Genomic DNA, 14,647 nt, shown 5'->3' on the forward strand with positions numbered 1-14,647 from the left:
CAGCAGCGGCTAAAAGGCTGCGTGATTGTGCTCTGCAAGCATTTCAAGGGCCATGGGCCTGCGTGGGTGTCACCCAATGCTATGGGGACAGGCAGATGCTTTAGGGATCCTCAGCTGAACGACGACACGAGGTTGTTACCATCAAAACTTTATTTTCACCTGGATCCTCTGCAAATTGGGTCATTTATCACATTAACCATAACTTGAGCTCCCAGCCCACACACAAGGCTTGCGCAGTCCTCAGAGGAAGCAGCTGATGGTGGGGACGTCCCTGACTCCCAGGGGATCTCAGCCCTGGCATCCAGCAGCTCCAGTCCCACCTGGGCCTTGCTGCTGTGTTTTCATCAGCAGTGCCATCCCATGTCCCTGTCCCACAACATGGGTCACCTGCATTGGCCTGGGCACCTGCGACCCCTTTAAAGGAGGAGTGGGCACACCACCAGCTTGCCCATGGCTAATGGCCACCTGCCCCACAAGGTAGCGCACTAGGGGTTAGGAGTAGGGGACTGGGGGTCACGGTGGGGAAGGGGGAACATCGTGGGCAGCAGAGGAGCCTACCTTCACACAGGGGGTCCCGCAGGGAGACCCTGCGCAGGCAGCAGTGGCTTCTGCTGGCGATATGGTGGCTGCACCCATCCTGCACCCAGGACCACAGCGCAGACAGGGGTCCCAAGGGAGCAGAGTTGGGCACAGGGGTTGTGGTGAGGTTTTGCCCTCATTTGATGTTTCCTGCTGCAGAGGAGTCACCCAGGGCTGCGACAGCCCCTTCCCACAGCCACCCGGGTTGGGGCTGCAGCCACCCCTGCTCCCAGCCAGCCCAAAGGCAGCTCCTAGCTCAGGGCTGCACCCCCAGAGCAACTCCCAAGCCCCCCAGAGCAACTCCCAAGCCCCCCAGAGCAACTCCCAAGCCCCCCAGAGCCAGGCCAGGACCCAGCCCAGAGCATCCTCCTCCCCACAGCCAGACCCTGCTCCCACCACAATTATTTCCATTAACCCAGAGACACCAATTCCCTTACACAAGTGTTTATTCAGAGTTAACATTTATAGACAAACAGGTATTTCCCCTTCCCTCCCACATAGACTTAATAGCATTTTTTTTTTATAAATAAACATTTAGTGCTGGGAGCTTGCCAGCTTCACTGACAGCAAAGTGCATCACGGTGCAAGGCAGGAGGTCGACCCTGTACCTTTTCTGCCTGGGACCATCTTGCACCAGTTTCCAGAGTCCAAATCCAGCAGAGCAGGAGATGAACCCCATGAAAGTGCTGAGATCTGACAGTGTTGAGTCCTTCAAGAGCAGGGACTCAGCCTTCAGCGCTGGGACCAAGCAGCCTTCGCTCTGGGACATCCCTCGGTCCCAGAGGTGACCAAAGCCCCTCGCTCTGCAGAGCCAGGTGTAGGTCCTCTCTCCCCCCAGCCCCAAAAGAGAAAGAGTCCAGGAAAAAAAAGCTACAATTTCATCTTTCGGTGTCATCCTTGCTGGCGAGCAGGACTCCTTCCTTCCTAGAGCAGTCCAACATGGCCAGAGCAGGCAGCTCCCCAGCCTGGGGTCAGTGTTGAAGGAGGCAGGAAGAGGAGGGCAAACAGCACCACTCGACAAGGACAAGCCAACAACAAGGTCAGAAAGTGGGGGTTTGGGTCGGCAGAGTCCAGGGGACCCCAAAGCCTCCCAGGCAGCATTGGTCCCACAATGAGCTCAGCGCTGGGGACCTCCAGCAGGTTTGTCACCATCTGCAGCCCATCTCTGATGGGTGACAGCACCGGTGAGTCACCTGAAGGAAGGGCTGTCCAGGGAGCAGCGTTTCCTCTCCCAAGCAGCCATGGGAAGGAGCAGCCCCTGTGTCGCTCCGCTTCCCTGCATGGACACGGGCTTGCCACCGCTGGGTCCATCCTGCTGGGAAGAGGGCCACCACCGTGTGCCAGCAACCGGGGTGTCCTCAGAGCCCTGGGACAGCCTGACCCTATGATCCATATCGGTGACCCTTTCTGAAGGACATCTAGTGCCACCAGGTGGCTGGGACACAAGTGTCCTCCATGGCCAGCCATCAGGCAGGGGAAGGACCACAGCTGGACAGCAGGATGGTGCAAGGATAATGCTTGGCCCCATCAACACAGGGCAGAAGACACAGACTTTCTTCTCTGCAGGCAGGGCAATGCCTTAGTCCCACCAGGCCCATTTCAGTCCTCCTCCATTCCCTCTGTGGGGCTACCAGCCTCAACATGGGCTACTCCTATACATTGCACACAGTGAAGGTCCCTCAGGACCCCAGAGCTACTCATAAATAGGGAACTACAGACTCTACATTGCTTCATACAGACAGCTTACACAGTACAGGGTGGGGGGAAAAAAGCCACGGACACCCCCAGGGCACGTCAGCATCAGCAGCTGTCCCCAACGGCAGAGGAGCCGAGCACCGCCAGGTCACTGCTTGGGCTTGTCAGGGACGATCCTCCGCTTGGAGCTGTAGAAGTCTGGAAGGCAGAAAGAGAGGGTTGGAAAGTGCCTCCAGCCCATCAGGAGCAGTGGGACAGGAAGAGGGAGGTGTCCCCAGGGAAGCACCCCAAAACTCAGCCCAGGTGGACTCCATTTTAGAGCCACCTACCCAAAGCCATGCCTTCCTGGAGAGAAGAGCCTGTAGGTCTCCACCATCTCTTCTGTTTGGTCTCACCTTGCACTTCCACCCCAGCCCTTAATCTTAGAGGACAGGCTCAGACCATGGGAACTGAGGGTGATGAACTACTCTGGGGCATCTTCAGCTGTAAGACCCACAAGCCCAATGTGAGCTCCCTGCCTAAGCCCCAGCAACCAAAAGGAACCCAGTTTGCAGCCTCTTCCCCTTGGAAGATGGGCTCTGCTCTCCCAGAAGAGAGATGCATGGAGGGTGGTCCCCTCCCCACCATGTCCAGGAGCCAGGCAGGGCTCTTGCACCCAAGTCCCTTCCATCCATCCCTACCAGGAAAGCCACGACACCAGTACTACCACCAAGGATGCATGGAGTGACAGCAAGCCTCCAGCACTCACCTTTGATGGTGGTCTGCCCACGTTTCAAGCTCTGTGGGGAACCAGCCCTGTAAACCTCCGAGCTCTGCTGTGACCCCTCGGGGCAAATCCTGCCAAGATGGTCCTTGGGGACCAAGGAGCTCCTGCTCTCACTGCCGGTGACCTTGACCAGGCTGTGGCCCTCCTGGGGCAGCTGCTCAGCCAAGAAGACCCTCTCCCACTTGAAGTGTCCTTCCAAGGGAGTCTCCGTTTCAAAGTTGAAGTTCCAGCGCTGCTGAGCTTCTTCCAGGTGTTGCCTCAACAGGTCCTCAAAGTCATTCTGGAGCTGGTGGTGGTCCACGGGGCCAAAGAGGTTCCTGCACACCTTGCTGCTGCACGGCATCTGCCCAGCCCTGCTCTGAGACAGGGGCATTGTGGTGGCTGGGAGGAAAGCAGAGCGAGTTACTGGGGTGTTGGGCAAGCCACGAGCAAGCCCAAGGGCTGGCACATTTGCTCCCAGGGCAAAGCAGGCAGTAGCCAAGGTGGGACAAGCTGGGTTGGGCTCTCCAATGAGGCATCCTGGAGGAGACCTCCATCTGCCAGCACTCATCTTGGACCCAGACATTTGGGATTTTAGCGGTGTCTTGGGCAGAGGCTTGAGCACGACTGAAGTCAAACACAGCCTGGTGTGATGTCGGAGGATGGGGAAGGTGCAAGTGCTGACGTTCCCCATTCCTCCTCCAGCAGGTAAAGCCCTGCCAGGGCAGAGCATCCGGCACCTCGATGCTGCCACCGGCTCCATCCACAACCCTGCTGCGTTCCCACTTCCACGCAGGCACAAGGCAAGCTGGCGCATGGGCAAGTGAAGCAACAGGATGTTTTTCTGGCCAGTTTCTTCATCTCAAGAACCCAGGCCCAGTGGCAAGGAAGCCTTTTAAGCAACTGCAGGAACATACCACAAGCTTGACCACTTTGTTAACCACCCTCTTTATCTGCAAGAAGCTGTTGGGTAACCAGAGACAAGACCCTGTTTGTTTGTTTTTTTTCAAATCGGTGCCAAAAGCCTTGACCTTCACAGTAAGTGGCAAAGCCTTTCCTTCCGAGCAGTCCTCTGCCTTACACATGCACGGGGCTAATGGATCCCTCCCACCACCCACGGTTACGAGGAACCTCGTTATCAGAGCAGAGCAAACAAGGCTCTGGGATTTGACGGCCTTCAGAGCTAAGGCTTGACCCTGCTTGGATAGCCACGCTCATTCAGTCTGCTTTAAAAAAAGATTTACAGAAATAAAATCCCCGTGTGCAAGACAGCTTTGTCATTGCCCACCCAATCTGGGAGCCCCAAAGCCAGGACCACAACAGACCCCCAGGCTTGCACCCCCCACCCTCAAATGTCCCCAGGGACAGGGCGCTCAGCCTCCTGCAGGGAACATTTCTGCCCAAATTCAGCACCGCCAGCCCCTCCGGATCGCCTGCGCAGCATTACCAGGCGCGCTACCGGCACAGCGTGCCGGCGGGCGGCTGGAGAGCCTCCAGCCCGGGGGCTGGTGGGGCCACGCTCCGTCCCTGGGGCCACCCCGACCCTCCGCCCAGCCCCGCTCCCAACCCAGACCGAGCATCCCCGAGTAAAAATAGAAATCCAGCTTCCTATCTCCTGGCACTCAGAGCAGACAAACAGGGTGACCTCATTGCGAGGCAAGTCCCAGCATGTCCAGGCAAGCCCTGGCAGGTAGCAGGCAGGGGACGTGTTTCAACACCCTGGGCGGACGCCCTCCAGCCCTCCCTGCCTGTGTCGGGCACCGATCTCCCCATCCTCGGGCCACCGCCAAGGCCCAGGTGCCACCCCGGAGCCCCACACCTCGAGATAACAGCTTCGCCCTGACTCATGCTCGCAGATTGCTGGAGCCACCAAATAGGGAAGGACAAGGGCCGGGTCACTGTCCCCTCCCATCGGGCTGGTGTTGCTTTTAGCAGCCTCTCCAAAGCAAGAGCTTCAAGGTTTCCTGCAACCCAGCTGGAGAACCCCGAGGCTTGGGTGAAGAGGTGATGCAGGTGCACGGCTGCGTTAAGACCTCACCCAGCCGGGCTGGGAGGTGAAGGCACTCCCAGGGACACACACACACCCTCGCCAGCCCCACAGGCACCTGCGACACCCAGGACCAGTTACACCAGCTGGGAGAAGGCTTGGGGAGCAGGAGGGGCTGGCAGCACCCACACCCGCGGCGGAGGGAGCCGGCAGCCGATGGGACCCCGCGGCAGGTGCCTCCCCGGGGGGAGGCGCAGAGAACGCCCCGCTCGTGACACCGATGAGCCCGCGGGGCCTATTGCGGAGCGCTCAGCGGGAGGGGGCCGGAGCCCAACCCCCGCCCAGCCCCGAGGGACGGCGGCTACGCAGGGATGCTCCGCGGCCGGGCTGCCCGGCCGCGCCCGCCCCGCCGCCGCCGGGGGGCGAGCGCAGCCCGGACCGGGGCTCCGCGCCCGGGGCGGGGGGGGGGGGGGGGGGACGGGGGACGACGACGACGACACACACTCCGTGTGCTGCCCCCCCCCCCCCAGCCCCCCCGGCCCGACCACCCCCGGCCCCGCCACCGGGAGCGGCCCCGCTCCCTCCGCCGCGCTGGGGACGCGGCCACCGGGGCGGAGCCGCCGCCCGGTCCCGCTCCCGCTGCGGCGCTTCCCCCGCTGCCGCTCCCCGCGCCGGCGCCCTCCCCGGTGACACCCCCGGCCAGCGGCGGAGAAGGGAAGGGCCGGGGCCACCGGCCGCCCCCGCGGGGCCGCACTCACCCTCGCGTCGCGTCTCCCGGCGGCCGGTGCCCGTCGCGTCTCGCCGCGCTTTATACCGGGGCGGGGCGGGGCCTCGCCGCTGCTCACCGCGTCGCCTGGGATTTCCCTCCCGCCCCGCCCCGGGACCGGACCGGCCCCCGGGGCAGCCGCCTCGGTCCTGGCCGTTCCACCCCCCCCATCCCGGTCCCCAGCCCCGGGAGTGCGCGGTACCAGGTGCGGGGACCCCCTTCCCAGGGGGGTGCAGGGACCCCGCAGCGGGGGACACAGGGATCCTCTTCCTAGGGGGGTGCAGGGACCCCCCCTCATCAGGGGATACAGGGACCCCCTTCCTAGCGGGGTGCAGGGACCCTGCATCAGGAGATACAGGGACCCCCTTCCTAGGGTATGCAGGGATCCCACATCAGGGGATACAGGGACCCCCTTTCTTAGCGGGGTGCAGGGACCCCCCCATCAGGCTGTACAGGGACCCCCTTCCTAGGGGATGCAGGGGTCCCCCCTGTCAGGGGAATCAGGGACCCTCCCCATCAGGGGACACAGGGGTGCCCCCTCCCCATCGGGAGACGCAGAGCCCTTAGACAGCAGCACTTTACTGGCTGGAGCGGGGGGGTGCTCCACATCCCACCCAGGCTTTCCTGCCCCCCGGGTCACTACTGCGGAGGATTCCAGGGGGAACGGGGAATAAGGAATTAAGGAAGGATTGCCCTTGGGGTGCCCACCTCAGAGCCACGCCGGGAGGATGCTCCCCTGGTCCCCAGACACTGCCCGACCCCGTCCTGGGCCGCACAGGCCGCCCCTGGCCTCTTCTGCCGGATTTTCTCCACGGGGCCCGGCTCTGTTCCGCCCGCTGAACCCCCCCGGCACCCGGCTGTGGCTGGAGAAAAGCGTTTTGGGAAGGATCTGCTGGTCTGAGTCCTGCAGGCACCCGGGCAGGGATGAAGACGAGGAACGAGTCCGTGCATGTCCTGCAGCAACCTGCGGGGAGGATTTGGGGGCGTCCGTGCCTTATCTGGAAAACGCATCGGAAGTCCACAGGCAGGAAAGGTCTGAACCCAGGGCAGCTTCTGCCGGGGTTAAACTGCAAGGCCAGAGGGCACCTACGCCCTGTGCTGCGGCGGGAGCAGGGGCAGCGGGTCTGTCTCTGCCCCACAGCGCGAGAGCTGATGCCCTCGGAGTCAGTTTACCCCGGTGCACGGGGGGCCGTGTTCTGCAGCACCCTCCCAGCATGGCACAAGCTGCCCGGGCACCTTGGACACCACGACTTGGGCAGCAAGGGTGCAAATGCGGTGCAATCCTGTGGGGCACAGGAGGGTGAGAGCACACTTCCACGTGACACAGACCAAGTTAAAGTGGTCCCTTGGGAGTGCCAGGCACCCTCGAAGGCCCCTGGAGCCGGCGGGTGCTGGGGTGCTGAGCGGGACCCTTGGCAGTCAAAACACCCGTGCATTTCCCAGCTGGACCAGCAGCTTCCCGCCGGCCCGAGCAGCTGGAGAATATGTTCGGGCATGTTTGGCTGGAGGCTGCCGCACGCCACAGCAGCGTTTGCCGTCGCCGGTCCCCCTGCCGCGGCGCCGGGCCGGGCCACGGTGTTTGTGTTTGGGTCGGCTGCTCGTCCCCTCGGCTGCCTCTGGACGGGCACGGTGGGACGGGGAGGAAAGGTGAAAGGAGGATGGGGAATCTGAAAGCATCCTAACTTAATATCACACACTGCAGGAAATCCATCCTGGCAAAGCTGGGGATGCTCCCGAATTCAGCCTGTCTTTCCGTTCATAACACACAGGGAGAGGAGGGGGCGAGCTGGAACGGCCTTTCCTCGCCGGGAAGCTGTTGCTGATGTTTCCACGTGGGAATGATTTTTGCCTCTGGTTGCAAAGAGCAGCTTTTAGAGCCGCACTGCGGAGGGCTCGATGCGTCGCTGTGCGATAGCGGATCATTTCCTCGCCAACCGCCAGCTCTGCTCCAGCTACAGTTTCTTGGTTCGCTCCCTCTGGATGCGAGGAAAATGCAATCGGGCACCGAAGGGAAGCCCAGTGCCGTCCCAGCCGCAGCGCCACGGGCATCCTCCCCCGGTCAGCGCAGCCTCCAGCTGCGAGCCGGGACTCTCAGATGACGCAGCATTTACCAAGAGAATGCTCACTGCTTAAACCGGCTCTATTGCTTTTTTTTTTTTACATAAAAGCCCCTCCGAATACACAACAGGGAGTGGGACTGTCAAAACGGGCAGCTTTTTAAATTAGCGCCCGAAGTGGCAGAGGAAGGAGTGGCCTCGCTTGTGCAACCCGCAGCGAACTCCAGCAACCGCTGATGCAAGAGCGAGGGATTAAAAAAGCAAAATGATGCGAGATAACCGACCGGCCTGGCCGATGCGAATATCCCCAGCTACACAGGGGATACGTTCCAGGGCAAAAGCAGCCAGAAAATAAATTGGACGTTGATTTTCCCTTAGGGAAATAACTCTATAATTCTCTCTGTGATTTTTTGGCCGGGCGGGGGTTTGGTCCCTGCGCCCCAGGATCGGGGGGTGGGGGGCAGGTTTCTGGCTGTTGCAAACTCCGCTCTCGCTCCCCTTCCTCGTGCCCCCGCGCCGGGGGCTGGGGAGCTCCGGCTGTGCGGCGGCGGCGGCGGCGGCATCAGAGGAGACCTCAGCGAAGTGGGTTACTGGAAATGGGAAGTGGGGAGAGGAATGGCGTCAGGGTCTGGGTCAGGGAGTCCATGGTCAAGTCTGCAGTGGCATCGCCAGAAAAAAAAAGGGGAAAAAAACTCGTGTGATTAATACAGAAGGCAGTACAGGAACTGAAAAAAAAAAAAAATGCCAAAGGTGACTCATGATGTTCAGCTCCACCAACACGTAGTAGGAGGAGGTCAGAGGCGCGGGGCCGGGGACCAGGATCAGCGCCGAGGGCAGACGGGTGTTTCCTTCTCCCCAGTCCCAGGCACCGTGTGGGAGCTGTCGCATCTCCCGTCCCAGTCCCAGGCTCGCCCTTCCCGAGGGGTGTCCCAAACCCCCACCCGGGAGGGGTGTGATCGTGGGAGAATCCGTCCCTATAATTTGCTTGAAAAACCCATCCTAACGCCTGGAAGCAAGAGGAATATACGAAATGGCTGCATATTTCATAGCCTTCGAAGTAACCTTCTTCCCAGCACCAGGGGCACCTCAATACAGGGCGGCGGGCGCTGCCTGGGCCGGGCAGCCCTCGGGAGCGTTTCCTTCCCAGCGGATCTCCCCAGGTGGGTCCCGCAGACGCCGAGGGGAGAGGAAGCCACTGCAGACGGGGATGCAAATATATTATTCACGGTGGGCAGAGTCGGTGCGTGACTCAGCCCATCCTCAGCGCCGGCACGGCCGGGGTTTCGTCAGGGGAACGTGCCCGGGCCCATCGCTTCTGACACCAAGTTTCATCCTCTCCGGGGACATGGGGAGCAGCACCCCCAAAAGCCAAGGGGAAGTGGGTGGGAGCTTCAGCACGGAGCGGGGGAATGGTTTGAGGTGGGTGGAGAAATCAGGGTTCAAATGCCCCAGCCTTGAAGGAGGCTGGGAAGAAGGAGGAGGATGGGGAAACGTGGCTTCATGGAGCCACGTAAGGTAATCCTGACCCCAAAGTGAAGAACCAAACGTTGTGCCAAGGAAGGATCTCAGCGTGTTTGATGGGAATCACACGCTGAGGCCCAACCCATGCTCATAACAACTGTTTTAAATGCACGTGAACACCTACTGGTAAGGATTTTATAAAGACTGAATACAAAATGTCATTAAGATGTAAGCATATGATTATATATGGAGATGTTTTCCCAGACATAAGCCTGCCAGCGCCGACCGCAGAAACAAAGCGATCCGTGTGGTTCCTCACCCAGCCCTCCCCAGCAGCGAGGAAGGTTTGGAAATTTGGTGGTCGAAGGTGTACGTGAAGTGGGTTTTTTGAGGGAAAATGTAATATTCCTGTTAGATCAACCAATGCGGGGGGAAGAAACAGCAGAGTGGGGCAGATGGGCGTCCTTCAGGCCTTTCGGGATGGAGTTGGCGATGACAGATCAGGGCACGCTGCGTTATTTTTCAAGGTGGGATAAAAGTAAGCTCTGCAAAAACTTGAATTTCTGCCCAGGGAAACAACCCGAGAAAGGGGGAACTAACACGGGACCTCCACCCCGGCACGGGACGAGCACACGGGGTTTGGGGTTCAGTCCTGCGAAACGCACCACGCTACACCCCAAAGGTCAGACCAGGGCTGTCACCCACCTCTCCTGGGGCACGGGGGTGACTCTTTCCCTCCTCGAACAGCCTTTCCTCACAAGAACACCCCAGGCAGGTGTGAAATCGCTCGGCTCAGGAAAGCAGATTGACAGGCACTCACTATAGGTGTAAGAGGCTCTGCTGGGGACGAAGCCCCGAAACAAAGCCCTGCGTATTCAGGCAGTAAAAACCCTCTTCAGCAAGATTCAAATCTCCAAGATTTTTTTTTTTTATTATCTCTACTAACAAGCTTTTTTCTTTTAAGTGGGAAACGTGAAGGCTCTTAATGAAACACTCACGCTCCAGCAAAAGTCTAAATGAACCCAGTGTTCGGCTGAATGGCGTTTATATCCCAGCGAAGACTGTTTTCCCATCAGCTCTTTGAAGTGCCCAATTAAGTGATTTTATACTAATAGGATTTTCCCAGGAAAGAAAGACAAGAATGACAAAACGCTGAATGCTTGATTAACTCTGCCCCTAAAAGAACTCGGATCGTGTTAATTGACTGTTTCCCTGCCATATACAGCCCTTGTTTGCTCCATTTATGAAGGCATTTTGATGAGACACCGGACCCAGCAGAGTGGAAATAGAGTCCCACCAAGCACAAATGGGGGATGAGACAGTCCCTAAAACAAGGCCTTTGCTTACTGGAAATATTCCTGGATGCGGAAGCCGGGCTATGAATCGGTCGCTTCATTCGGCCCCTCACTCATTTTCACCCAAGATTGTTTTTAGCCCCATTCATAGTCATTAACGTAATTGCTTCACTGACTTTCCATGAGCAGCTTGGAAGCTTTGTGGGTTGGTTTTTTGTTTTTTTTTGCTGGCAGCAAAGGACCTCATTGTTCAGAGCCCGGCGAGGGTGGCAGGGAGTACCTGGCTTCGAACCTCGGGCTCGTTTGCCGGTTTATTTACTTGCCGCTTCACCTCATTGACTACGACCCGAGAGGAAGGCAGGACCGTGCAGACAGCCGGCACCCGCGGAGGGGGCACGGACGCTCCGCTGGGAATCGGGACGAACAGCTCCAGCCTTTTGCAAAGCTCCTTGCGGGGAATAAGGTCCATCCAAAATGTCCACAGGTTTTTTTTTGCAGGCAGCTCTTCCCCCTTGCACCTCAGCCAGGGCAGGGGAAGCTTCCCGTCGTGGTGGCAGTGGGCAGGGGGGGGACAGGGACTTCTCCAGGCCCACCGGGACCTTCCACGGCAGGATTCACCGCGTGGGTGGGAATAAGCAAGGGGAGCGTGGGGCAGAATTGCTCCCGTCCATGCGGCGTACGGGGTCTCCAGCCCTCGGCAGCTCTTGGTGCAGCCAGGCCCATGGGAAGCTGTCGACTGAGGTAACCTCTTCCCAATGGATGACACGTGTGGCACAGCGCTGCTGACGAGGGATTTGCTGCTCCCCGAGCCGAGGCTTTGCTCGAAATCCACCGGGAGCATGATCCGGCCCTTTATAGCCACGCATGAGAAGGAGGTGACTACGGAGAGCTGTTGGCTAACGCTCGCTCATGATGTGAGCTTTAAAAATAACCCCCGATTCGGCGGAGCCCCCTCCGCCCAGAGCAGTCAGACACAAGGACGGGGTGCCTGCGAGGCAAGTCCCTCCGCTCCCGCTCGCGGAGGCAGTGACACCAAACACCAAACCCCAAACCCGCGGCTCTGGGAGACGCGTGCCAGCCCGCTCGCCTGCCCCGGTGCCTGCCGGCGTTGCCAGGCGGTGGCTCATCGTGTGTCAGCGTCCCCTGGGATCTCTCCGCTCATGGCATGCGTTTTGGGAATCCTGTCACCCTGGGTGAGGGCGGGCACGGGGTCGTGATTCACTTCGCCCTTGTGCTGGGGGGCGAGGAGTGGGGCTGGGTGTGGGGCAGAGAGGGAAGGGGCAGAGGCAGGGGCAGATCAGCCCCAGGGCACCGTGAGTGAAGGGATGCCTGAAATGGCATCTGTAGGAGGGCAGTACCCAGACCATGCGCCACGGGCAGACAGACGGACGGCTGTCTTGCACGGTGACTCATGCTGGTGCACGGTCCTGTGCGGAGCAGAGGTAATGGGAGGGGACAGCTGTATGTGTACAACTTCCAATAAAGCCATCGGTGATGATATGACAGCCGCCACCTAGACGCCAGGGTAAGGGTCGATTGCACTTTCCTTGCACGTGTCAGTCAGGCACAGCAGGATTTCCTGGAGCTGGGGTGAAGGAGCAGCTTTCACCCCGCACTGAACCTCCGCTGGCCTTGACACCGAGCGCTGGCACAGAGCTGTGCCAGACCTGGCGGTGGGGACGGGCACGGTCCACGCACCGTGGTGGAGCTCTGCTCGGTCACACCAAAGGGGGATCCGAGTCGGGCAGTTCCAGGTGCCAATATAAAACCTTTTTCTTTTGGTTTTGGCCTCCCTCGGTGGTTTCTCTGCCTCGCCTGTGAGAATCCACGTTGTGTCAGGGAAAGGAAATTCGCTGGATGTGGGAGCTGCTGTCAGTAGTGCCACAGAGGCTGGAAACAGGTGAAAAATGTCCCATACATCACCCGCCAGCAGTGACGCTGCACCAGAGCCCTTCTCATCCTCCCGTAACAAACGTGGGCTTTGTAGACAACCAACTGTAATACGCCACAAAGAGAGCAGGAAGGAGATGAAGAGGGAGAGGGAGGTCGTGAAACAGGAAACGTGAGAACCTGTGCCATAGGTCCAAAAATACCCCCCAGTCCCTATCGAACTGACCCTGTGCAGGGGGCACTCCCGACTCCAAATCTGGTGAACATTCAACCATGAGTTTCTGAGCAGGACATGTCAACCAGGCAGCTGGAAGAATGACTACTGGCAGGAGCAGCAGCGTACCACGCCTGAAGCCTCTCTCTCTAGCTGGGGCAACCTCCTCCCAAAAGGCGTGTAATAGTAATGCATGAAAAGCTGATCAATCCAGCGTTTGCTAGCACCAGGAAGCACGGCACTCAGTCCAGCCGGCAGGCGTTCTGCAGTGACCGACCGCGTTTTAATGCGATGGCAAATAAAGTCGGTATTAGTCAGAAACGAGCAACTGCAAACATTTTATAGCAAACACTGACTGCGAGCCCTCCGTCGGCAGCGGTGGGGGAAAGGCTGGGCGGAGCAGCGGGGCTCCCTCGCAGAGACGCCGCTGAATATTGGTGAATATTCACGGGCCAAGCAGCCTATGCACGCGGCGGAGATAACGCTTCTCTCTCACAGCTGGCAGTAGCGATCTTCCAGCCGGCTCCAAAGTGACACCCAGGGTGACACGGTGCCTCACCCTGATACCACTGCTCCACCCTGATACCGCGGCTCCCGACGGAGGGCTGCAGCTTGCCAAGGGCCTTGCACACCACGGCGCACATCGCCAGGCTGCTTCGCCGGTGGCATCGGGCAGTGGTGCGGTGTCTGCACGTGCTATCGGTACATCGCAACCCGTCAGCGTGTTCGTGTGTTGTCCAGCGGAGTGCCCAAGGACAGGACGGCCTGGCTGTGACGGCAGCAGGATGAACCCTGGGGTACCGCAGGCCGGTTGTGGAGTAACGCCACTGAAACGGGTGGCAGAATCCAGCTGGGAAGGAGGTGCATTTCCCTTCTCCGATTGGGATTACTCCCCCAGAAAATCTGACGGCTAAAATTACTTTGAGGCCCGAGCAGAAACACCACTCGAATCAATGTGAAGATTTGTTCAACTAAAAGTTATGTCAGCCACTAAATTATTAAATAATAGATGAATGAATCACTTGGGAACATAGCGTTCCTATTGCATAGCCTATTTTATATTTGTCTGGATCTCGCGTTTATTTTAGTCCACAACAGCATTTGTTTGAAGGGCACTAACAGCATGTAACTAATGGCAGTGCCTCAGTGAAACTGCAGAAATGAAACAGAAAACCGAGAGAGTGACAGTATTTCTAGGAAGCCAGAACGCTTCTTGCGTGGGCTGGCAGGCTGGGATGCTGCTTCAGCTGCAAGAGTTGCCAAGCGAAAACTCTCTTTATTTTGCCTATTTTTGGCCGGTTGAGGTGTGAAATTGGAGCTAGCTGCGTTTCAGCAGCAGGGAAAGGGAGACCCGCCTCTTTACAGCAGGTCCCGGGTGCTGCGCTATCGTCTCGCTGTGCGGGATCTAAGGTCGAACCGGAGCTACTGGAATTGCACTTCTGCCCTTCGGCCTTCTGTTTGCAAAAGGGGTTGATGCTCCAGATTTTTTCACTTTTTTTTTTTTCCTAGCTAAGCGACGCTGCGCGATACCAGCACCAGAGTAGGATGATTCACGACGGTGACTGTAGCTCAGGTTTTGGGACAGTATTTCTGGGGTATGATATGAACACGGGTATGGGGACAGGGACTAAAACCAGCAGAAATGGGAGAAAGTTTGTCAAATGTTGAGATGCTTTGTGGATCTTGACGTCAGGAGACATTGTGGCATCTTGCGGTGATGGGATCATGAGTAAAAGAAAGGAAAACTGGAAACTGAAAAGAGGTCATGTTAACAGCAAGAGCAAACAGCTGCAGGACTGCTAGGGCACTCGGCCCTTGCCGCGGTGAATGCCGCTGACAGGTCGCCGCAGGGGCACGGAGCCGTTCAGAGGCCAGAGGCACAACCTGCCCTGCCAGGCAAGGCGGGCTGCTGCAGGAAGACCCCAGGGCACGGCGCAGCGTCTCTCCTGCCCCCTTTG

The 14,647-nt window shown here is 58.8% G+C and overlaps 1 protein-coding gene and 1 long non-coding RNA gene across 2 annotated transcripts; one reads left to right on the top strand and one right to left on the bottom strand.

Annotated features, from left to right (window-relative positions):
• Positions 1-1,007: 1,007 nt before the first annotated feature.
• Positions 1,008-5,877, bottom strand: CDKN1A (cyclin dependent kinase inhibitor 1A). Its single transcript, XM_075521600.1, has 3 exons — positions 5,765-5,877; positions 3,023-3,421; positions 1,008-2,472 (listed from the first exon to the last, which is right to left on the bottom strand). The coding sequence occupies exons 2-3, from the start codon at positions 3,411-3,413 to the stop codon at positions 2,423-2,425; spliced, it is 441 nt and encodes a 146-aa protein (XP_075377715.1). The 5' UTR covers positions 3,414-3,421; positions 5,765-5,877; the 3' UTR covers positions 1,008-2,422.
• Positions 5,878-8,650: 2,773 nt separating this feature from the next.
• LOC142419166 (uncharacterized) lies at positions 8,651-13,692 on the top strand. Its single transcript, XR_012778498.1, has 3 exons — positions 8,651-8,989; positions 9,555-9,817; positions 10,255-13,692. It is a non-coding gene; the product is annotated as an uncharacterized LOC142419166 (long non-coding RNA).
• Positions 13,693-14,647: the final 955 nt, after the last annotated feature.

Source organism: Mycteria americana, chromosome 20 (genome assembly GCF_035582795.1).
Source record: "Mycteria americana isolate JAX WOST 10 ecotype Jacksonville Zoo and Gardens chromosome 20, USCA_MyAme_1.0, whole genome shotgun sequence".
In the NCBI taxonomy this organism is placed as follows: Eukaryota; Metazoa; Chordata; class Aves; order Ciconiiformes; family Ciconiidae; genus Mycteria; species Mycteria americana.